General features: G+C 41.2%; 1 protein-coding gene across 1 annotated transcript in view; it reads right to left on the minus strand.

Annotated features, from left to right (window-relative positions):
- Positions 1–7,401, minus strand: part of LOC149155342 (uncharacterized) — a 73,937-nt gene extending 66,536 nt beyond the window's left edge. Inside the window, exon 1 of the mRNA XM_089444401.1 lies at positions 7,299–7,401. Coding sequence (XP_089300527.1) covers positions 7,299–7,401 — 103 coding nt within the window. The remainder of the gene's footprint in view (positions 1–7,298) is intronic.
- Positions 7,402–23,762: the final 16,361 nt, after the last annotated feature.

Genomic DNA, 23,762 nt, shown 5'->3' on the forward strand with positions numbered 1-23,762 from the left:
GCTGACTGTCTATCGTAAATTAGCACTCTTAAAACTCTGTTTTTCCGGCTGTTCCTTAGAGTGTTTGACCTGTCAATTCTTCTTGTCTTCAAAACCTGTTTCTATTGGAGATAAATAAATTAATCTACTTTCATTTCAAATTTGAATCATTTGAATCCGACATCAAACTAAGAATCTATGCTTAAAATATTCACTGTTGTTCTAAGTGGGGTAATCGAAAATGACTCTGTTATGCAGGTTGTTCTAACTAAAATTGACATATCATATCATTGAATTTTTAAAACATGTTTCTATTGGAGATACATCTTTTAATTAACTCTCATCTGGCTTTGGAATCACTCAATTTGGATGAAAAACAAAGAAGTTGTAATTAAAACACTACAGGTTAGCATGATTGGCCACTGCTCTCCAAAGGTGACAAATAAATTTTACTTTGTTATTTTCTCTGTGGATTTGTTCTACAGAGTAACTATTTGTTGTTTTTTAACATAATTCTTGGCTTAAGGGAGCCTGATCACCTCTCTTTCTCCATGATTTAATGTTTTATTGCAGGTAGACATTCATTTTTTTGCAGGTCCTGGGAAAATAAAGAAGGTTGATTTATGGACGAGTGATTCTTGAAAGAAATTTTAATGAAACAAAGGAATTTCATCCAACTCATTACCCAACGGATTCATAATAGAAGAAATGAAGAATTGATTTCCATTTGAAGATTCATGTCTTGTCACTACTGCCAAAACATTTTTCAAATAGATCATTTTTTTTACATAACATCATAGTTGTTGTAACTTAATTTATTTATTTACATACTATTTTTAAATAAAATGTTGATTCTTTTCTGATTTCTCTTATATTTTGTGTTTCAAGTGTTGCTTCCTTCAAACTGTAACCCATCCTCAGCATCAATACAGTGAACAACTAATTCATTCTTTGCATGCTTGCATTTTATGATTGTCCATTTTGCTGTTCCTTTTTAAAGGAACAACACTTCTACACTTTCACGTTTTGACTGTTCCTTTTTAAAGGAACAGTACTTCTACACTTTCATGTTTTTTCTGTTCCTTTTTAAAGGAACAACACTTCTACACTTTCACGTTTTTGCTGTTCCTTTTTAAAGGAACAACACTTCTGCACTTTCACGTTTTTGCTGTTCCTTTTTAAAGGAACAACACTTCTGCACTTTCACGTTTTTTGCTATTCCTTTTTAAAAGAACAACACTTCTGCACTTTCACGTTGATGTTCCTTTTTAAAGGAACAACACTTCTACACTTTCACGTTTTTGTTGTTCCTTTTTAAAGGAATAACACTTTTGCACTTTCACATTGCTATTCCTTTTTAAAGGAACAACACTTCTGCACTTTCACATTTTTGCTGTTCCTTTTTAAAGGAACAACGCTTCTGCACTTTCACGTTTTTGCTGTTCCTTTTTAAAGGAACAACACTTCTGCACTTTCACAACTTTGCTGTTCCTTTTTAAAGGAACAACACTTCTGCACTTTCACGTTTTTTCTGTTCCTTTTTAAAGGAACAACATTTCTGCACTTTCACATTTTTGCTGTTCCTTTTCAAAGGAACATCATTTTCACATTTTTTTGTTGTTCCTCTTAAGGAACAACACTTTTTCACATGCATTTTTTTCGTTGTTCCCTATAGGGAACAACACCTTTTTGTGTGTATTTTTGCTTTTTGGTGTGCATTTCCTTTGTTGTTCCCTACAAAGAACAACACTTTTTTTTAGTGTTTTTGTTGTTCCTTCAAAGAAACAACACTTTGGGAGTATTTTCGAGAGCAACCATTCCTTCCTCTTGTGGGATTATTCCTAATTCATCTCAATCACATTTCACTGATTCCCTTTCATGCATGAAGTACACTACTTTTATGAGGACATGAATTATGGATTCTTTTGAAGCGAGTTAATATCATTTACGTTATGATCTTTAATAGGACAGCTCCTTGATGATAGATTCTTTTCAAAAGGACACAATTATTTATATACTACTTTGCTACATTGTTTTCTACTATACATGATACTGATTGATCATCTTAATACCATGTTGGTTCCACCCTTCCTGGTTATAATCTTCTCTGTCTGTAATAAATGAGATTATGGGTATATTTTTTTCTATTGACATGTTCAACTTCTTCCACCATCCCTGCTCTTAAGGAGTACTGAGCCTCCCTCTTTTTATCATAAAAATGTGTAATAACAACAAAATCTTGTTCGCAGATAGAGGATAGGGGGTCTCATTACGAGCTAGCCTATCATGTTCATAAGGCTGTAACAAAGTGACATTCCCATTATGGCCACCACACCAGGGTTATGATCCATTGGATAGCCAAATTATCCTTGGAACAGGAGGTCTCATCACGAGCCAGCCTGATCACTTTTGCTACATCCGAGTGAATGGCAGTGTGGTTATCTGGTTACCACGCCAGCACACTGATCTCTTCTGTAGAACAGCACTGGAACTCTCCATTTATAAATTGAGGATCGTGGCTCATACGGGTTAAAAAGCAACCCTGCTAAGGCTATGGATGCCTGCTGGCAGTAGAGGCTCTACTTATGGTATTGAAGTTATATCTTATCGTCAATTATTACTATAATACCCTTTTCTTATTTTTTCTTTTTATCAGAGAAATTTTTTCTTTAATTTTTTCCCCGTTTTAAACCTTTACCCATGAGAAATTGTTTTCAAATCAATCACATCATTTTCAGCTAAAATACCGTCAGTAAAGAATCTTTTTGGCATATTGTTGTTCTTTTTCTTTTTTACATAACTTATCATCAATCCAAAGCATCCTATCTTTTATTCATAACTATCTTTACACATTCTGCTCTCATTATAACCATAACTCTCGCTGTCCTATCATTGATATGTGTACTCTGCTTCATTCACTGCCATATTGTTCATTCCTTTGCCTTGTCGTCAGCGTAACACCTTTCATAGGCTTTATGGTCATGAAATCCCTTTTCCAATTGGAGGGGGAATGTATGCATTATGGGATAGCACGCGATATGATTACTGCACTCTGCCATAACTTGTTGATTTGAAAAAATATTAGTATTGCATGTATACAAAAGTTTTCCTGATTGAAATTTTTGCATGCATCTTATATGTTGCTATTCAAAACTAACACTGTGGATTCAAGATCATTGTATGCAAAATAGTGATTTGTTTACAGGAGAACAACAAGTATGGAGGGAACTCTATTCGCAACATGACCACACTATTGCAACTAACAGAAGAGGCTCGAGCAACTCGCGAGCGTGAACAACTGTTCAGACATGATGTGCTTGCCTGAATTCCACCTTTTGCATCACTTTCAACACCCACTCCACCTACATCAGCTTCAACAAATGCCCGTACATATATGTCATTCCACATTTTTCTTTTTGGAGGTACAACTTGAGGTAAAATAGCATAATTTTTTGATTTATTATGAATTTAGGAGAATTTAATGAAAATCCATTTTGAGTATTATTTATCATCCTTCATTCCACATCTTTACCACTTCCCATTTTTCAGCAGCATATCATCTTTCCATTTGGGCGAGTGTTGCTTTCATTCATTTCTTTCTTATGACCATGTCATTCATATTCTTTATCATCCATTTCTATTCTTATTCATTCTCAACACCTCCCTTATTCCATGTTGTTTTACACCAAGCATAGAATTCAACAGATTGTAGCAACCACCTCAATTTTTTTTTAGCATTGCATGAGGGAATGCTAATTCTTCAAAGAGGGGGAGGAATTTCTATGCATGATGGATGTTTTCTAGTTTCTTTCTCATTTAAGGCATACAATTTCATTTTTACACAGTGCAGAAATTGATTTCCATAATACTTTTAAAACTATGAACTCAATTCTTGTGATTTCTGGAAAACACAAATGTATCATTAAAATACACAAACTCAGATAATTTCAAGTTAAATTGGTTCATAAAATTTTGGAAATCATGCACTCTCATCTACAGCCATTTTGTTTATATCTCATGATCCGTGCACCAAAACGATCTGATTTTCGGATCATAGAAGCATTAATATAGTAGAAGTCTACTTGCAACATTTCAACAAAATCTGGTTTGTAGTTTTAGAGAAAATGGTTAATGAAGGTTGTTTTCACTTATATCATATTTTGCTGCAACTTCATAAGCACATAACTTGAACTTCAATGTAAAAATTGTTATGTCTTCATCAATATTGCTAAAATTGAATATTCATTAATTAAGGAAGAATTCATTTGTTCTATCCATTTCATGAGTTGGGATGAATAAATTTTTTCTTTGCTTGGTTAACACATGGGTTTTTTCTTTGGGTTACATGAGGACATGCAATATATTCAGTTTTTGTTACATGAGGACATGTAATATATTCAGTGTGGGGTTGTGTTGAGCCATGAATACGACCACTTTTTAACACTTATTTCATCCATTTTTACTCTTCTTTATCATGTCATTTATTATAATTTATTATATAAATCCATTTTATAATGATTTATGCTCTTATGGATAAATATTATTTCTTCTCCTTTATTTCTAATAAATTGATGATTATGCATGATTTTATCAATGATAGTTTTAATAAATTGGTTTTAACATTATTCACCATTGTTAGCCTCCAATACAATATCCAGATTGAAGATTTGATCATTAAATATTCCAACTCAGAAATTCGCTAGAATAAGAAGTGATAGTTTTGCAGTTGAGATTCTGGGCAAATGAAGAAGAATCTGGAAAATCCGGAACATGGGTTTTGTCTAGAATGGACCAAATTAACTATATTGGAAAATGGTTTGCCCAAATTTGGCTTTTATTGAGAGAAACGCAGGGTTCTTTGAGCATGATATTCTCATATTTGTTGTGTGGCCATTTTCCAAATCTCAGCTGCAAAGCCAAATTCGCCTTCCTCTTGTTGAACTATGGATGGAAATATATTTTCTTGTTGATCAATTAGTTAGAAACAATCTAATATTTTTATGAGAGATCATATTTACTATTTTATTTCTCCTCTTTATGATTATAAAAGGAGAGTATGTATTATGTATTGGGAGGAGGATGGCTGAGAGAATGCAGAATTATGATTTGAGAATTAGAGATTCAGAATTAAGGATTCATGATTCATGATAAGATAGGAAGAAAAAGGGATTGTTGCATTACCGTTGTAATTCTCAAGGATTTTGTTGTTGTAATGATTTCACAATTTGATGATTAATATATAATTTGGAGGTTACTGTTCATTCGCCTTATATGAAGTAGCCCAGCAGCATCCGCTGGCGGCTAAGGGCCCAGCCTCTGGTGGATTACGCTACTGCTGTGTATTATATCTTTACAATTGCTACCGTGTGATGGTTTGATTTAATTCCTATTCCTTTGAATTGCATTACTTTACAGTTTCATGTTTTTACAGCGTGTTGTTATAGTATTTTATGAAATTGTTTTATTGCACAAGTTGAGATTGAATCGCGTGGCTATTCTTTTCCATCATAACAGAGATTATTATCCTCTCCAACATATATTGTTATGTTGTTCATTTCAAATGTAAAGCTTCGTTGTTCATTTCAGACTTTGATATTCATTGCAGATTGTTGGTTATTCGATTCCATTAATTAGAGTTTGCTGTTTAGATTTATTAAATAGGATTCCTTGTTTAATTCCTTTAATTACAGTTTGTTTCCCATTTACTCTGCTGTTCATTTCTGTTGGTTAATTGCAAAGAGTTTGCTTTTAAAGAGTTTTCATAGTTTACTTTCAATAGTAGCTTTAGTTCAATTTCTATTTCCTTTTAATTGCTTTAAAGCAGGACTCTCAACTGTAGAGAACATTGGTTATTGCTTCCTCGTTCCCATATTGATTGTCTTGTTCCAGTTTGATTTCAATTACATCAATCTCTAGAGGAATGAGTTATTGCTACTGTATCCTCGATTGATGGTTGTTTTAATGAATGATTTATTTGCAGAGCATTTGAGTTTCTTGTTGTTTCGATTATATTTTGTTTCCAACATTCATTTATTTTTGGATTTTAAGCACTATACTGCAAAGCATTACTCTTGAGTAAATAGCCTCCTCAGACTGAGTACACTCTTGAAATAAAAAGTCGTCCCTGGGTTGACAATTAATGTGAAGATAATTAGGAGTTAAAAAGACACCTTTTTATCACTCGACAGTTCTGTTTCTTTTCTCCTGCTTATTGGCCTGAGTTTGAAATTCATAGTAGTAGATTTGGTCTCTGTTTCAAGAAAAAATATATTTTTTCTTGGCTCCCTCGCTCAGCGTGCTTAATCTGTTGACATTCTATTGGCTTATAGGGGCTTGACCCAGGTTTGGAAGAGTTATTTAGCCCAACAAATCCTGTAGCTACCAGCCCTTTCGGCAACAGCCCGCAGAGCGCGGAATGAGGTCTCACCTGAGGTAGCAGGGGATGGTGCTCGAACTAGGTTTCCGCATCCTTGGGATGTCTGGATGTGGTTTGGAGGTTTCGTGCACCATTCCGTGGCTTCGCGCCACTCTTCTTCGCATAGATCCAGCCCCAGAATACTCCTTAATACTTATTAATGCATTGTTTATAGATTCAATCTGCCTTTTATGGTCCTTAAGCAAACATTTGTCCAAATTAACCAGTCCGAACACTTAAAATAGATATAGATTCACATATATTCATAAAATATTTATATGCGCATAGATCAAATAGTTATATTAACCATACATTAGCCAGATCCGCGATAATTTATATTTAACAGAGAATTTCAGAATCAACTTATCTTTATTCAATTTCTTCACCAATACATCCAGATCTATCCTGCGCACTCATCTGTAGGGGTCCGCGCACATAGTTGCGGACTCTTCCAGGCCTCTGCACACACAGCTGCAGAGCCTTTATCTACTACCTAATACCCTCGAATCAGACTTACAGACGCTCCAAGACTTTTCTTCTCCAAAACCCATTACATATCAGATTCAAGATTACATACCAAAAGGCTACTTTCTACACATAAAGATTTGCTCTATTTATACCTTCCTATGGTCTGCAGACCTACTTACTTCCTATTATTCTATATTATTTCTTGGGCAGACAACCCTTTGACTCAACTTATTTACAACTCGCGCTTTGCACACTTCACGGAGTCTTTACCATATCTTTCCCAAAATTTCAGACTTTGAACCCAAAAACTGTTACGCGGGCCCTCTGCTACCCAACAGTCCCCCAACACAATCATCGTGACTCGTCCCGAGTCACTCGGCTGGTGTGAAAATCTTCACGCAAAGGTCAGACAATAATTTTTGTGCTTCGTTGGTACTTGCAGCAAACTCATCTGCAATCTGCTGTATTCGTGCAACGCGGGCCGCCGACACATCAGTCTCTGCTGAAGCTTCTTTACCAGGTGCATACTTTGCCTGCATGTGTGCCACCTTGCACTCAATGGCGATGGAGCATCAGCTTGGATTTTCAAAGCCTAGGCCTCATTCATCTTGGCCAAGCGTTGCGTAACCACAACTGTCTACGTGGTCCCCCTAATATCATCGTATGCTTGCTGGAGCTCTCTTGCCTCAATTTCCAGTTGTTATAGGGTAGGATCTTCCTGGAGTGAAGTGAGCGTGATAAGTGCCTATGTCAACAAGTCAGTGCATTCCTTCATGGATCGTGTGATATTTTCCCAGTCGGAGCTAATGATGCTCTTGCGCTGCTCGATGACCTCTGAGGGCGTTGAAGGCTATGCCTGCAGTTTCATCTCAGCAATCTGCAAACTGAGCTCTACTTGAATCTTTGTAGCCTCCTCTTTTGCAACACGGAACCCACTAGCCAGCTTGTCAATTCGTACGCCAACAGGCAAGTGGGGCGCAATGTCTAGCTCAGGGTCTCGTGAACGTGCTTCCTCCACCAGTTGTTCTACTTGTTCACTTTGTGCGATGGCTTGGTCCCGTTGCATGTTCAACTGTTCTATATTAATTCTCTGTTCGCTAAGTACCTATGTCACGTGCCTCTCTCTAGCACGGAGCTCCATCATGGCACTGTCCTAGAGCTGGTACAAACTGTCATGCGGGAGGGCAGCCAAATTGAGTCCCATCCCTCGAAGCCGTCCTATCACAGCTCGGTCCTCCTCATTTTCCATTATCAATGCTCCTGCTGGAATCGCGATAGTATGAGCCAGTTGGGCCTTTAGTAACTGCTTGGTGGCTGACATTCCTATACCATCATGAGTAGTGGTGGTTCCTGTGTGCGCTGCTCATGTACTTAGTCCTTGTAGTTGCGCGCAGAGCTCCCCCAACACAATCTGGTGCTTTGACATGGTGTCGTCGATTGCATCCCAAGTGGCTTCACGAACAGTGTCCCCTATGTCCCCTAGGTCACCCTTAGTCAAGGTAGTCAGTTTTCCGTCCCATTTAGATGCCTTGGCCTTCTTCTGTGGCTTCGTCCGTTCTGTCGGCGCCGACCGCTTTAGGGGCACACCCGTGGTGGTTGATGGTGTTCCTTCCATCCCTGTCTCTGTGGCTGTCTCCGTGGGTACCTTCTGACTACTTTTTTCCTTTGTCGACACAGCCCCTCCTACTGGTGCTTTTTCTATTGAGGTCTGCACTACCTCCCAGGATGCTCGAACCTTCGCAGCGTGCTATTCATTCTGCTTTTGTTGTGCTGCGCGCTTAGTTGCATCCTTCTGCTTTCAGATAATGGCCTCATTGTGCCCCTCTGCATTTGGTTTGCACCATGACAGTGGCCAAGTATCCAATACGATGTCAATAGCATCATCAATGGCAATGAAAGGGAGTGTGGTCCATGTCTGGTCGGGGTCCTTGCGTGCCCGTATGTAGATAAAGTGCATGTTTGCTTTAAACTCAGCAATATGTTTCACACTTTCATAGATTTTGGTGGACAGGTGGGGTAGCTCGTTAATCCACTGTCGCACATTCGCATCCATCAATACCCAAAAGATCTTGATGCCCTGGATTCGTACAGCATCCCTTGTCACCCACAGGGAAGCGTATTTGGCAGCTTCTGGCCAATCCTGGTCCAAGGTGGGGAACTGGCTATCTTCGGGTAACTTAGTGGTAACCAGCACAATGGACAGCAGTAGCCATGCATAATGAAAGGTTTTTCCCTCCTCTTGGACCTCTCGACAGTTGGTCAGGAACTCTTCACAAAGGAATTGCAACCAATTGAACCACTCTCCAGCTGCACATTCCTCAGCGAGTGCAATGACTATGGCTGGAACCTCGGTGCCGCGGCATTTCTGCATCACTTTTCCAGCCAGCAACTGGGTAGCAACACGAACAACCTTATTTGAAATACTATCAATCACGTACCCGCGCTGCCCCTTCTCAAGCTTATATTTCTTTTTCAGGGTTTCTATCATTGCTACATCACCACTCTTATCGACAATTTCCCTAGGGTCTCTCCCTTCGCAGGGAAGCTGCGAGATCCTATGAACGAGTTTGGCGGTGATGCGGACGGGTTTGTTGATCCACAATATTCCATCATGGACCAAACAAAGCAACTGCCTGATGACCAATATGGTGATAGGGGGCCAGAGAAAGTGGGGGATGGACAAGAGACAGAGCAGCCCAGCCTTGTCCACCTTTCACAACCACTCCTTTGGCTATAGGGTTGTAACTGTCCCTTCTACACTCTGCTCCATCAGTGCATCAGTCGCTAAATGGGGAAATTTTTCTATATCTGCTAGGTCCCAGTCTTCAAATTTCATTGTCGCAATCCAGCCAACCACCGAGCTTTCAACTAGAACTCCTTTTGGAAGGGATGGGGTGATGAGTATATTATCGACTTCATCCAGATTAGTAGGTACCTTAGCCTTCCATTTGCTTGGAGGCACATACTTGGGCCATCATACTAGCTAGATAGTATCCACATCAAGGTTTACTTCTTCAACATATGTTGGAGAGCCCAGTTCCTCCTCGTCACTTTCAATTGTGACAATTTTTCCCTTTTCTTCCATGGTGATCATACTAAAGTGCAGATGTCACGGTGACCTTTTTATTGGTTCTGGAGTCTGGGATTCCTTCTTGGTCCATGGCGTTTGGGGTGATTTAGGGAGCTTGGCTGCCTGTGGCGGGGGATTCTATGGACTCACTTCGGTAGGGTTTCTTGTCCTGAGGAATGACTCTTAGTACTCCTTTGGCAGTGCCTGAAACCACAGGCTTTCCTCCATTTGTTTTACATTCTTCTTTGCCAGAAACCAGGGCGTTCTAATCTTCAGCTGAGCAACCTTAGTGTTGTGTCCCTTTGCTTGCATGTTATATACGGTTTCAAATTTAAAATCGGTCGTTCGCCCTCCTCGTGGCTCATTAATGCGATTTTGGCAGTTACCCTTATGCCTTAATTTCCCGCTGCCCACTCCAACGTGTCTTAATTGGGACATCTTATCATGAACCGTACCTGCAATGGTCGCTTTCCATTCCCTCTCCACGGCATCGCAGCTCCTGGTGCATGGGTGCATCCTGTGTAGTTGATCATCCATGTGCAGCTTTTCTGTAGCCTGTTTTATAGTCCCACGCCCTCTTCCAACTACGTGGAGTGCTAGGACTGAGCCTTCTACAGATAGTCAGGTGGTTGCACTGGTCGTGCGAGCTTGCCGCTTCCCTACTAACCTGGGCTGCGAGCACCATTTGCATTCTGATGGCGTATCATGATCTGTGTCTTGGTGTGCCCTAGGGTGCAGGCACAACCATGCTAGCAGGGTCGCGGGTTGTCCGACTAGTATAGGAGAGCCAGCCATGTCTGGTTCCTTCACTAGCTCTTTTGCGTAGCTTGGAGGGGTGACTTCTAATTGTAGTTTATCAATTTCTTCATCCAGCCTCGCACTTTTCTCTCAGAGTCTGGCCCCCGCTTCTACTAACTCGCGAAGTCTCATCTTACCACGCTGAACGGCTTCCCATAATTGTTGACTCCCTTCGCGCAGGTTCCCGTAGGTAGGACAGACTGTAGGGGTAATGGTTCGTCCGGTCATGGAGAAAGTTCCCTTCCCGGCCCCACGAGCCCTCGTTCCGCACAGATCCAGTTGGGTTGATGCCCGTGTGACGTGCATCTGTGCCCTTCGTTGGTGATGGATGACCGCCCTACACCAACGGGCTGCCACGCACGTCCTCCAATCTGTACCTGGAACCGCCTCCTACATCTCAGCTTCTGCGCCCTCCATCTGGGTGTGCACGGTGCTTCCTCCGGTGCACCAGGCTACTCTTGTGTTACGATTAAGGTACCAAGGCTGAAAAAGTGCCCTTCCTTCGTTGCGCCATTATCCGCTGGCCATTGTCTTTCTTCTGTGGTCATGTGTCGCAACGATCTAATCATCATATTACAATTAAGTGTTGTAACTTCATGCAATCGGTTTTGCCATCACTCAGTCTCCTCATCTGAATCCGATGTGCAGGAGCTATCACATTCCCATGAGATTCTTCCATCATCTGTGGGATTCACCTGATCGTGGTCTTGCACTGTGATCTGATAGATGCAGTCCAATTCATTGTCACTCTCCTTGTCACGCACCAGTTCAGTGTAGCACTCTCCTTCAGCTGGGTCCAACGGAACTATTACCCACAGTGACTTCTTCTCAAACGTCATTTTCTGCCTTTTTAAATTGATGACCCCGTTCATGTCCATGGCCCAATCGATTCTGAGCAACACAGGGTAAGGATTACTATCATCAACAATTTCTATTACCTTGAAGTCAGTCTGCGTACTTACGCCTTCAATGTCCACTGTCACCCCTTGCAATCGGCCCATCGGTAAGATCTTTTGTTGGTTGGCCATCCTTAGTTGAATCAGGGACCACTGTAGTGCGGGCTTACCCATACGTTCCCATGTTTTCTTAGGTAGCACATTCGCATCCGAACCCAAATCCAGAATGACCTGGTCCATCTCGTATTTGTCGATTTGCGCTGTCATTCTCATCTCTCGTCTAGTGTGCAGGGCATGTTTTCCTAGTGTCCGGACTACGCGTGGTTCGCCCGACCTGGTGCACTTAGTGATCAGCTCCTGTAATCCTTTAATGGCTTTGTTATCGCACAGCAGCTTTATGCAGGTTTCAAGAAAGGTAGTAATCATGGAGGGGTCCAATCCTGGCTCTGTTTGGTCCCTCCTACCTAGAGTAGAGACTTCCACAAAGCTCTTCTGAGCTTCCTTAAGCATCCTCATCCCTTGTTCTGGCTCAGAGTCAGGTTCCTTTGTAGGTGCATCATGCCTCTTCCCATCTTCTGCAAGCTCTTTCTGCATATCACCTCCTGTGGTTGCGCCGCTCCTCAATACCATGTTTATACTAGGGTCCTCTTCACGTGGTTCCAATCGCATCATCTAGACATTTTGAGTTGGTGTGGGTTGTAACACTCCCTTCTCCCGCATCTGGGCAATTAACGTTGGACAATCTACCATTTCATGATCAAACTACTCACAATAGGGACAAGAGATCCTGGTCGGGTTAGTGCAGTCGTGAGCATAGTGTCCTAGCCCTCCACAGTTATAACAGATCAGCTGTCCGTAGCCCCACCTGGGCCCCATTCCTCTTCATCGACCGCGCCCTTGAAATCCTCCTCGCGCTTCAATCTGCACCTGGTAGGTTGGGGTTCTTTCCATCATTAAGTCATAACTTCGACACGTTCGCTCATCGTGACCTACTGATCGACAAAAGTTGCAGTACAGCTGCTGCGGGGTCTGGGTATACTTTTGTAATAGGTGGTAGTTATCTGTTGCGTGTTTTCCCCCTACTTGACAAATCGCACACCAGAGCGCAAGTGTGGGACCTGGTCTTTCTTGTACCTCTAGTTTTAACGGCATCGGACCCCATCCCACCAGATAGTTCACGAAGATGGGGTAGTGGTCCTTATCATGCCCTTGACTTTTACATTTAATACAGCCTATCTTTGCATGCGCCTCCAGTCGAAGCCCTGTCTTGCTTCAAGCTTTGCATTTCCAAACTCAGGTTTTGTAGTTGCGCGTGGATTTGCTGAACTCCCAACCCTGGATCTTGTATCGGGGTCTCATGCAGCCTCATTGCGGTCTCTAACACTTCAGCTTGGGTTGAGATATTTTGTTGTGATAGGGCTATCCTCAGATGTGGTGTCAATGATGCCACAAACCATGCGCATTGTTGCACATCCGTCAATGTCATCTTAGCCTCGTGAATGGTGCTTTTTAACCTCTGGTCCAGATCCCATGGAGTTTCCCCAGGCAACATTGTGATCTCCTTGAACCCTATAACCGACTGTGCTTCTGATTTTGGTCAGCCAAATTCTTTGTTTAATGCGTCCTAGATTGCTACTATTCCATCATTCGGGTGATCGCTTGAGTACTTTATGTACCACGTCAACGCGCAGTCCTGCAGTGCACTAACTAGGGTAGCCTTTTTGATGTTTTCATCTGTTATGCCTTTGGCGTCCCATACCAACCTTATCACAAACTAGAATCACCTTGGTTCCTCATTTCCTACACCCTTAAATATTGGCAGCTTGACTGCACTCGCCATCTCGACTTTTGGTGGTGCTGGGGTTGGTGTTGGTGTAGACGGATTTGATGTAGGTGAAGTAGGTGGTGGCGTGGCTAGAGGTGGTATCAGTGGGAAGCACTCCTTGATCAACCGGACTGCACTTCTCGGTGAGAACCTTGCGAGCTCCTCCTCACTTTCCCATGAGATAGAAATCAGAGGACTATTCTCTACCCCTTCCATTCCTCGGTAACCTCTTCCACTCTGCGTTACTCCAGACATCAATAGACGCGCATAATCTATTTTTCACACAACAGCATCTTAATCCAAGTGTTCAATGATTTGATATACTTACCCTGCGGTCCTTGGAGAAATCGCCTTTCCGCTTCACTATAACTCATAGTTGTATCTATTGCAAACTTAGTGATAAATCCTCCTATTACCCGATCCAGCCAATGATCTATTACACGTGCAATTTTATCTTTGGTGGCTTCTAGCTTGCGCACCAGTTTGGGATTCCACACAATAGGTTGATCTAATCTGCACCTTCTCACACTATCAGCTAACCTCACGATCCACTCGTACAACTCTACCGAAAATTTTGTGAAGAAGACCACATGAATATTTGTGTGTATATAGCGGTCCAATCAATCTTCCTCCAATATCCGCGGGTTTCTATTTTCCTGAACCGTGAACTCATGGAGCTTCAGATCCCACCACTCTTCAAGCTCTTTCTTTGTAGGGTTCCAGTGTTCCAACATCAGACACCCCTTAGGAAGATCTCAGTCCCGGCAATGAATCCATTTTTTGGTTATAGGGGCTTGACCCAGGTTCGAAAGATTTATTTAGCCCAACAAATCCTGCAACTACCGGCCCTTTCGGTAACAACCCGCAAAGCGCATACTGAGGTCTCACCGAAGGTAGCAGGGGAGGGTGTTGGAACCAGGTTTGGTTTCACGCACCATTCCATGGCTTCGCGCCACTCTACTTCGCGCAGATCCAGCCCCAGAATACTCCTTAATACTTATTAATGTGTTGTTTATAGATTCAATCTACCTTTTATGGTCTTTAAGCAAACATTTATCTGAATTAACCAGTCTGCGCACTTAAAATAGATACAAACTCACATATGTTCATAACATAAACATACGCACATAAATCAAATAGTTATATTAACCATACATTAGCCAGATCCGTGATAATTCAGATTTAACACAGAATTTCAAAATCAACTTATATTTATTCAATTTCTTCACCAATACATCTAGATCCATCCTGCACACTCAGCTGCAGGGGTCTGCGCACACAATTGTAGAGCCTCTATCTACTACCCAATACCCTCAACTCAGACTTACAGACGCTCCAAGACTTTACCCATTACATATCAGATTCAAGATTACATACCAAAAAGCTACTTTCTACCCATAGAGCCTCACTCTATTTATACCTTCCTATGGTCCGTGGACTAACTTTCTTCCTATTATTCTATATTATTTCTTGGGCAGACAACCCTTTGACTCAAATTATTTACAACTCGCGCTCTGCACACTTTGCGGAGTCTTTACCATATCTTTCCCAAAATTTCGTACTTTGAACCCCAAAACTGTTACGCGGGCCCTCTGCTACCCAACACATTCCCACCGATCAGTGAAATTTACTGAGGAACAGCCATGCCAACCAACCTCTAGCACTTGTTGTCAGTTAGGAAGTCATGCCGATGCCTGTAAGTGAAGATTGGGGTTTGTCCCCAATCTTGGCCAGTGTGTTTTTCTCTCATGATTTCGACCCTGTAAGACTTTTATACCATATTCTACCTGACTAGAGAGCTTCATTTAGCTTGGTTTGTGTGCTTGCTTGCTTTAACCCACCCTATGATGTGTTAAGCCTGGCTCTGTGTGAAGTTCTTTTTTATTTTTTCTTTGAATCCCTTGATCAACACTATTTTTTCCAAACAGTCACGCCGATCCGGCCTATCAGTGCTAGCTTTAGGCTAAAAGTCATGTCGGTCATACCGATCAGTGCTACTTTTGCCCAAAAGTCGTTATGGTCTCTAAGTTAAAAAAATCAAAATTTCTCCTATTCCAGTGCCAGTGTGTCTTGACCCTCATACTCTCTTCTTCCTCCCAGAAGTGATTAGGATGCTTTGTTTGCTTCATTTTCAATGGAATGAGTGAAAGAGTCTTGTTTGTTCTCTTATTTTGAGTGTCTCTTTTCTCTTTCCAAGCATAGATTACATTGTTTGGTTAGTTCAATTTAGGGAAGAAGTTGTTTTTGGTTTCATTCATAATGCTTTGGATTTGATTGATTCTTGTTTATTCGGAATTGTGAAAATTTTCATTAAAGTGCTTTATGTGAAAGATTCATTTTGCATTTTATGAAAAGAAGAACATCATTCTAGTTTACTTAAGCGAAAATATTGCATTAGTAGCATCATTGAGAAGCTAGAATTGCATCATCATAAGCATTGGAAATGAAATGAAACTTCTTTTGTTGTTAAGGGAAGATTAAGTGCATTTAGGAGATTTATTAGAGAAATATTTCATTCTTTGATTGTTGCATTGATTTTGTGTTCCCTATCTCTCAATTAGTGTTAACTTTCATCGAACAAAGATCTCTTTTCTCATATAGCTGCATGTAGGAGTTTTGTCAGATGACAGTGGTAGGGCCTTGTAATTGAAACCTAATTCAAGATAAACCGTTAAAATTTATCGAATTAACCTAAGCATTGAAACTTAATGCTTACATTTAGAGGTCTAGGGTAGAGATGTGCTCTGGTGTCTTAAAACCTAGCAGCTGTCATTCGCTTCGGCACTAGACAATGCTAGTACAGACTTGTGCTCCCTGTACCATCGTGTATATAAAGGGAGACCCCACTACATCTGCAATCCTTTATCCATTGGAAGCTGGGTTTGCCACCTTGTAAATGTGATACACCAAACACAACATTCGGGGAGATTGCTTGCCCGTACTTCTCGGTTCACTGGGACGTATTCTGCAGTTCACAGTTACCTGGTAATCCTTTATACCTAGAGTACTGTGAGAAGTCATTTGATATTTTTGGCTCTTTAAACTTGAAAGATAATTTGAGCACTTGTCCTTTCGAGCTCGTTAATTCTGAAAGCAACTAGACTCACCTTTCATCCTTTTCTCGGCTCTTAAAATATGAAAAGGAAAAGTTTTGTTTCAGTGTCTTAAAATTAACTACCCATGAAATATTCCTGGTTAAAGTTATCTTCCTTAGTGATTCTTTAGGGTCGATTCCAATGGCAACATTTCCAGAGTCCACCAGTCAAGGATCCCCCTTGGATGGGAATCCTAGTCCTTCTCCTTCTTTTGGAAACGCTGGTGCTCCTTATATGGCAATGTTGTCCCTCCCTTGGTTAACCATTGGTTTACATGTCTGATTATTTTTTACCTCGGTGGTCCTGAGCGTCCCAACTCCTACCCCACAATCTCCTTCATTCGAATCATGTCACAATGATTCTAAGGTTAAACCCTCGCCTTCTTCCCCCATTTCTTCACCCTCCTCTTCTACTTCGCTTGGTGAAAGTTTGAAATCTAGAAACCAAGAGGCTAAGAAGAAGAAGAAGATGACGAAGAAGACGAAGAAGAAGAAGTTAAATAAGCGAGAGGCCAACTATGCAGCTATTACTCCAAATGCACCCTTCGTCGACAAACCTTCTTATCCTTTGCGGAAGGTAAAATTCCCTTACAGGTTGTGTAAGGGTGACCATCTCCTTTGAGACTGTCCTGGCATTCCCAGAGTCTTAGAGGTATGGTCTCAAACCCTGAACTGACCATCCCCATTGACCTTTGGAGATCATATGTTACGCCTTCAACTAATGATGGTAAGAAGAATGGAAATATTAGATTCCCCTGTAGGTTATGTGAAGTAGAGCATCTTCTTCACCTTTTTCCTCTTATGGATAAAGCTTCCAAAGTGTTGGAAAACCTTACAGCTCCTCAATCCCAATTTCCTGTTGGTTATCAGAGACTTTCATCTAACCCTCTCCTAGTTGGTAAAGAGATTGACTTGGATTCATCTCTTGCCCATCTTGCTCTTCCTGAGCATGACTCTTTTGTGTCTATTCTTGACCAACTATTGGTCGAAAAGAGTGTCGACTTGGTTCCGCCACTAGTTTCTCACTCTGTTCCGAAAAAGAGTGTTGATCATACTTCTCATGTTCTTCTCATCTCCTCAGATTCTCATGAATCAAAGAATGACCCTCCCGTCCCGGTTGTTCAGGAGAGTCCTTCTTCTATTCCTACAGAGCATGGGGGTGATTATATGATACCCCCACCAAGTAGTTATGTCGTCTCTTTCGATTGGGGTCCATTGACTTCTTTCTGCCTCCCATCTTATGTGCCTTTCCAGATCATAATACAAGCCTATAATATGGTAGTACATGGCACTATATTAGATGAAGGCACATTTGTTAGCATCATGTCTGTTGGGTTGTGTTATATTCTTTCCACGACTAGCCCATGTAGTTAACCAGGGGGTTAGAGGGGGGGGCGGAGCCCCCCTTTGTTGCGCCGATTGTGTAGCATGGGGGGGGGGCCACAGGGAGTTTGAGGTGTACCCATAACCCCACTTTATGGGGTCCAGGGCAGCGCCCCAGAAAATTTTGGTTTTGGACCCTATGTTAGGTTGGGCAGACCCACCTATGGTTTTGTGCATGATTTTCACACATGTTTTTTGGACGCAATGGTTTTCGGTCCATGGTATTGGATGCTTCGACATGTATAAATATGTATTATAACATTGAAAGGAACATAATGAAAAATCAAGCTGGTAGTCCCGGTTTTGGGATCTAGGGGAAATATCTGTGTATATGTGTTTTATGTGTTATGCTCTCGCATTGTTTATTTTCTATGTTTTAGAATTCGTATGCAAGTAATTTTTGTACAGGGTTAAAACCTACATTTGGTATCAGAGAAGTTTTGGCTTCAAGGGGACGCCTTTGTTGTTGAGGGTTTTCTCTCGGGCTTGTGGTAGACCCTGTTCAGTGGGAGATCTGCAAGATCGATTCTGGTGGTGAAAGAAGATGGCAAGAAGTGGAAAGATAGAGATCGAGAAATGTAATGGTCAGAGTTTTGAGTTGTGGAAACTCAAGATGGAGGATCTGTTGGTGGATAAAGATCAGTGGATCGCGGTAGATCCAGGTATTAAACAAACGAGAGTGTCCGATGAAGAATGGAAGAAGTTGGATCAGAAGACAAAGAGCACAATACGATTGTGTGTCTCAGATTCAGTATTGTTGAATTATCAGGGGAAGCTACGGCGAAGGCTTTGTGGGGCAAGTTAGGGACTTTCTACCAATCTAAGTCTCTGGTGAATAAACTGTTCTTGCAGAAAAAGCTATATAACTTGAGGATGAAAGATGGAGACTTTGTGACAGAGCATCTGAACGCATTTAATACTGTGGTAAGTTAGTTAGCATCTGTTGATATTAAAATTTCAGATGAAGATAAGTGCATCAGTTTGTTCTCTTCTAGATTCGTGGGATAGTCTGGTTATTGCTATAGGTAGCAATGCAACTTCCTTGTAGTTTGATGAAATAGTCTCAGCCTTGCTGACGAAGGAGATGAGATAGGAAAATATGGAGAGCCAGAATGGTGATGCCTTGTCTGTACGAGGGAAGTCCTAGAACAGAAAAAAATGAGTCATTGAGTGAGAGATCTAAATCTAGAGAGAGATCTAAATCTCCAGGAAAACCTGTAAAGGTGGTGTGTTGGAAATGCGGAAAGGAAGGGAAATACAAAAGGGACTGTAAATCTAAAGCTCTTGATAAAGGAAATGGATCTGATGATGCTCCTTCTGTAGAAGTGAAAACTACCTCAAATGAAGGTGGGGATGTGTACTTGGCTTCTTCAAGTACACACGTAGATCATGAGGCATGGTTGATTGTCTCAGGTGCATCCTTTCACTTCATTCCCCATAGAGAGTGGTTTTGCAAGTATGAGAAATACGATGGTGGTGATGTCTTCTTAAGGGATGATAGGAAGGCTAGAATCATTGGTCGTGGAAAAGTAAAGCTGAAGTTGCAAGGTGGAAGCGTTAGAACACTTCTGGGTGTTCTGCATATTCTTGCATTGGCCAGAAATCTGATTTCTGTAAGCAAGCTAATGATGCAAGTGTAAAAACAATGTTCGAGAAGGATACCTGCAAAATGGTTGGGGGAGCACTGGTATTGATGCGAGGAGTTCGAATTGGAACTCTGTACAAGCTGCAAGGTAGCATTGTTATTGATGGGTGCAACAGTTTTGTGGTTCTTGAAAGTGGAGCAGAAAATCTAGTGGTCTCTAGAGAGAAGACCATGTTGTGGCATCAAAGGCTTGGACATATTGGAGAGAAGGGCCTTTGAATACTTCATGGTAAAGGTATGGTAGAAGGTATGAGTAATAGCTCTCTAGATTTTGATTTCTGTGAAAATTGTGTATATGGGAAGCAAAATCGGGTGAGTTTCCCCTCTGGTAGTAAGAGGGTGAAACAGATATTAGAACTTATGCACAGTGATGTGTTTGGACCTGTGAAGGTTCCATCACTGGGTAAGTCTGTGTACTATGTATCATTTATAGATGACTTCTCAAGGAATACATGGATATATTTCCTTAAGAAGAAATCTGAAGCCTTTGACAAGTTTAAAGAATTTAAGGCTCTCGTGGAAAATCAGATAGAGAAGAAGATAAAGGTGCTGAGGATAGATAATGGTGGAGAGTTTTGCAGTAAGTAATTTGAAGAATTCTGTAAGAAGTGTGGTATAGCATGACAGAAGACTACTCCATATACACCACAACAAAATGGAGTTGTAGAAAGAATGAATAAGACGTTGATGGAAAGGGCAAGAAGCATGCTCAGTGGTGCCAGTTTAGGACAGGAATTCTGGGCAGAGGCAATGGATACTGCATGTTATCTGGTCAATAGGTCACCTTCATCAGCATTGGAGGATAAGACTCCACAAGAGGTATGGACTAGTAAGAAACCCTCTCTTTCACATCTGAGGGTATTTGGATGTGATGCATATGTACATGTTCCAAAGGAGAAATGAACCAAGTTGGATAGTAAATCTAAAAAGTGCATCTTTATTGGGTATAAGGATGGTTTAAAGGGTTATAAGATTTGGAACCCAGTCACACAGAAGGTTTTGTACAGCCGAGATGTGGTGTTCAGAGAGGTAAAAGATGTTATTAAACATAAATTCCAACTAAAGGAACCTAAGAAGATAGAGTTTGAGCTTAAGGAGGAAGAATCAGACTCTGCAACAGAGGAGGAATCAGAAGATGAAGAGCCACAAACTCCAGGTGTGAGAAGATCAGTTCAAGAAAGAAGGTAGCCAGAAAGGTATAGTCCATCTGCTTTCCATTCAAATTTTGCTTTATCTATTACTGACGATGATCCAAGAACTGTGAAGGAAGCAGTAGATTTAGAGGATGGAAAACTCTGGAAAGAGGCCATGGTTGACGAAATGGCATCTTTGCACAAAAATGAGGCTTGGGATCTGGTGGGATTGTCGGCTGGAAGGAAACCCATTGGCAACAAATGGGTGTTCAAGAAGAAGACAAATGCAAAAGAAAGGTGGAGAAATACAAAGCTGATTTGGTAGCAAAAGGTTATTCCCAGGTGTCGGGAATTGATTTTGGTGATATTTTTTCTCCTGCTGCCAAGGTAACTTCTATTAGTTTACTTTTATCTGTCGCTACTGCTTTTGATTTTAAGGTAGAACAGATGGATGTGAAGACACAATTTCTTCATGGGGATCTAGAAGAGGAAATATACATGAAGCAACCTGAAGGCTTTGCAGTGAAGGGTAAGAAAGAACTGGTATGCAAGTTAAAGAAGTCTCTGTATGGGTTAAAATAGTCACCAAGGATGTGGTATCAGAAATTTGATACATTTATACAGGGACATGGCTTCACCAGAAGCAAAGAAGATCACTGTGTGTATTTTAAATTAATTGGTGACCGTGTTATTTATCTGGTCTTGTATGTGGATGATATGTTGCTGGTTGGAAATGACAAAGAAATTATCCAGGATTTGAAGACCCAATTGTCCTCCAAATTTGACATGAAAGATCTTGGTGCTGCAAACCATATTTTAGGCATGGAAATTAAAAGAGATCGGGAAAACAACAAGCTCTGGTTAAACTAGAGGAAGTATGTCGAGACAATACTACAGAAGTTTAATATGTAGGATAGTAAACTGGTGAAGGTTCCTATTCCTGTAGGTGTGAGGTTATCTGTTGAACAGTGTCCCAAGACACAAGAAGAGGAAGAGGACATATCCCGTGTTCCATATGCAAGTGCAGTCGGTAGTTTGATGTATGCAATGATCTGTACTAGAGAAGACATTACACATGTAGTGGGAGTATTGAGCAGGTTTATGTCAAAACCAGGGAAGGAGCACTGGACAATAGTGAAGCGGGTTTTCAGGTATTTTTGTGGCACTAGTGATTATGGTTTGTGCTACCAAGGAAGATTAGGATTGGACAGAATGTTGGATATTCGTGGCTTTGTTGATGCAGACTGGGCTGGAGATCTGGATCAGAGAAGATCTACAAGTGGGTATGTGTTTAACCTATTTGGAGGTGCAGTCAGTTGGATGAGTAAGAAACAATCTGTAGTGGCACTATCAACTACAGAGGCAGAATACATGGCAGCCACTTGTGCAAGCAAGGAAGCAGTTTGGTTGCAGAGATTGTGTTCAAGTATGGGGTTAGTATAGGGAGCTATAAGGATAGACTGTGATAGCCAAAGTGCAATTTTCTTGGCAAAGAACCCCACATATCATTCAAAAACAAAGCACATTGATGTTTAGTATCACTTTGTGAGGGATATAATAGAAGACAAAAAGGTGTTGCTGGTAAAGGTGCACACTTTTAAGAATACTGCAGATGCATTGACAAAATATGTGAGCTCTGAGAAGTTCTCTTGGTGCAGAGAGACAATGGGCGTTTCAGGGCTGGAGAAATGACTAAGCTCTCTTGTGGCCCCCTATGGAAAGAAAAAAACAAGTGGGAGAATGTTGGGTTGTGTTATATTCTTTCCATGACTAGCCCACGTAGTTAACCGAGGGGTTAGAGGGGGGGCAGAGCCCCCCTTCATTGCGCCGATTGTGTAGTGGGGGGGCGGGGTGAGGGGGTCACAAGGGGTTTGAGGTGTACCTGTAACCCCACTTTATGGGGTCCAGGGCAGCACCCTAGAAAATTTTGGTTTTGGACCCTATGTTAGGTTGGGCAGACCCACCTATGGTTTTGTGCATGATTTTCGCACATGTTTTCTGGACGCGATGGTTTTCGATCCATGGTATTGAACGCAATGGTTTTCGGTCCATGGTATTGGATGCTTCAGCATGTATAAATATGTATTATAAGATTGAAAGGAACATAATGAAAAATCAAGCTGGTAGTCCCAGTTTTGGGATCCAGTGGAAATCTCTGTGTATATTTGTTTTATGTGTTATACTCTCGCATTTTTTATTTTCTATGTTTTATAATTCGTATGTAGGTAATTTCTGTACGGGGTTAAAACCTACAATGCCTTCTACTACATGGAAAGCTTTGGGCTCCCCACAGCTTGTGCCTGTCACCCAGAATCTATTGGCTTTCAACAGAGGAACTAGTCAACCCTTAGGGGTCCTTCCAAGTTCCCTATTACTTTGGGAGGAAAGACCATCTATATAGACATGATGGTAATCCACGGTTGGTCATATTTCAATCTTCTCCTTGGACGCGACTATGTTTATGTCATGGGAGCTCTTGTTTCTTCACTTTTCCGTGTGGTTTATTTTTTGCATGAAGGGAGAATGGTGACTATTGATCAATTGCCATTCATTGGTCACCAAGTGCCTCCTTTGCAACCATCATCCCCTATCAGATCTTGTTTGCAAGTAGTACCTTCCCTGCCACAGGTCAATTATGTGGCTACCCGTTCTGTCTCCACATCTACTGATGATCACAAAGATGGTATAGTACATGTACTGGGGGCATTAGAACCCGGTCTGTCTTTGCCACCAAGTGACATGTATTCTTTCTAGAGCATGGCTCTTCAATCTAGTGAAGACCTCTTGGGAGCCATTTTCTCGTATGGTCCATGATCAGATTAGTGAGGATAGTTCCTTTTCTTGTGTCAACCTTGTTAAAAAATGAAACAAGGGGTGTGAGCATAGTTCCTCGTCTTGCGTCAAGCTCATTAAAAAATGAATCAAGATGTACGAGGATAGTTCTTTCTCTGTGTCAACCTCGTTAAAAAATGAAACAATGGATGAGGATAGTTCTTGCTCTTGTGTAACCTCGTTAAAAAAGGAAGCAAGGGATGAGGATAGTTCTTGGTCTTGTG

Source organism: Pinus tabuliformis, chromosome 9 (genome assembly GCF_031772625.1).
Source record: "Pinus tabuliformis cultivar Carrire ecotype Pingquan chromosome 9, CPIR1, whole genome shotgun sequence".
NCBI classification, from domain to species: Eukaryota; Viridiplantae; Streptophyta; class Pinopsida; order Pinales; family Pinaceae; genus Pinus; species Pinus tabuliformis.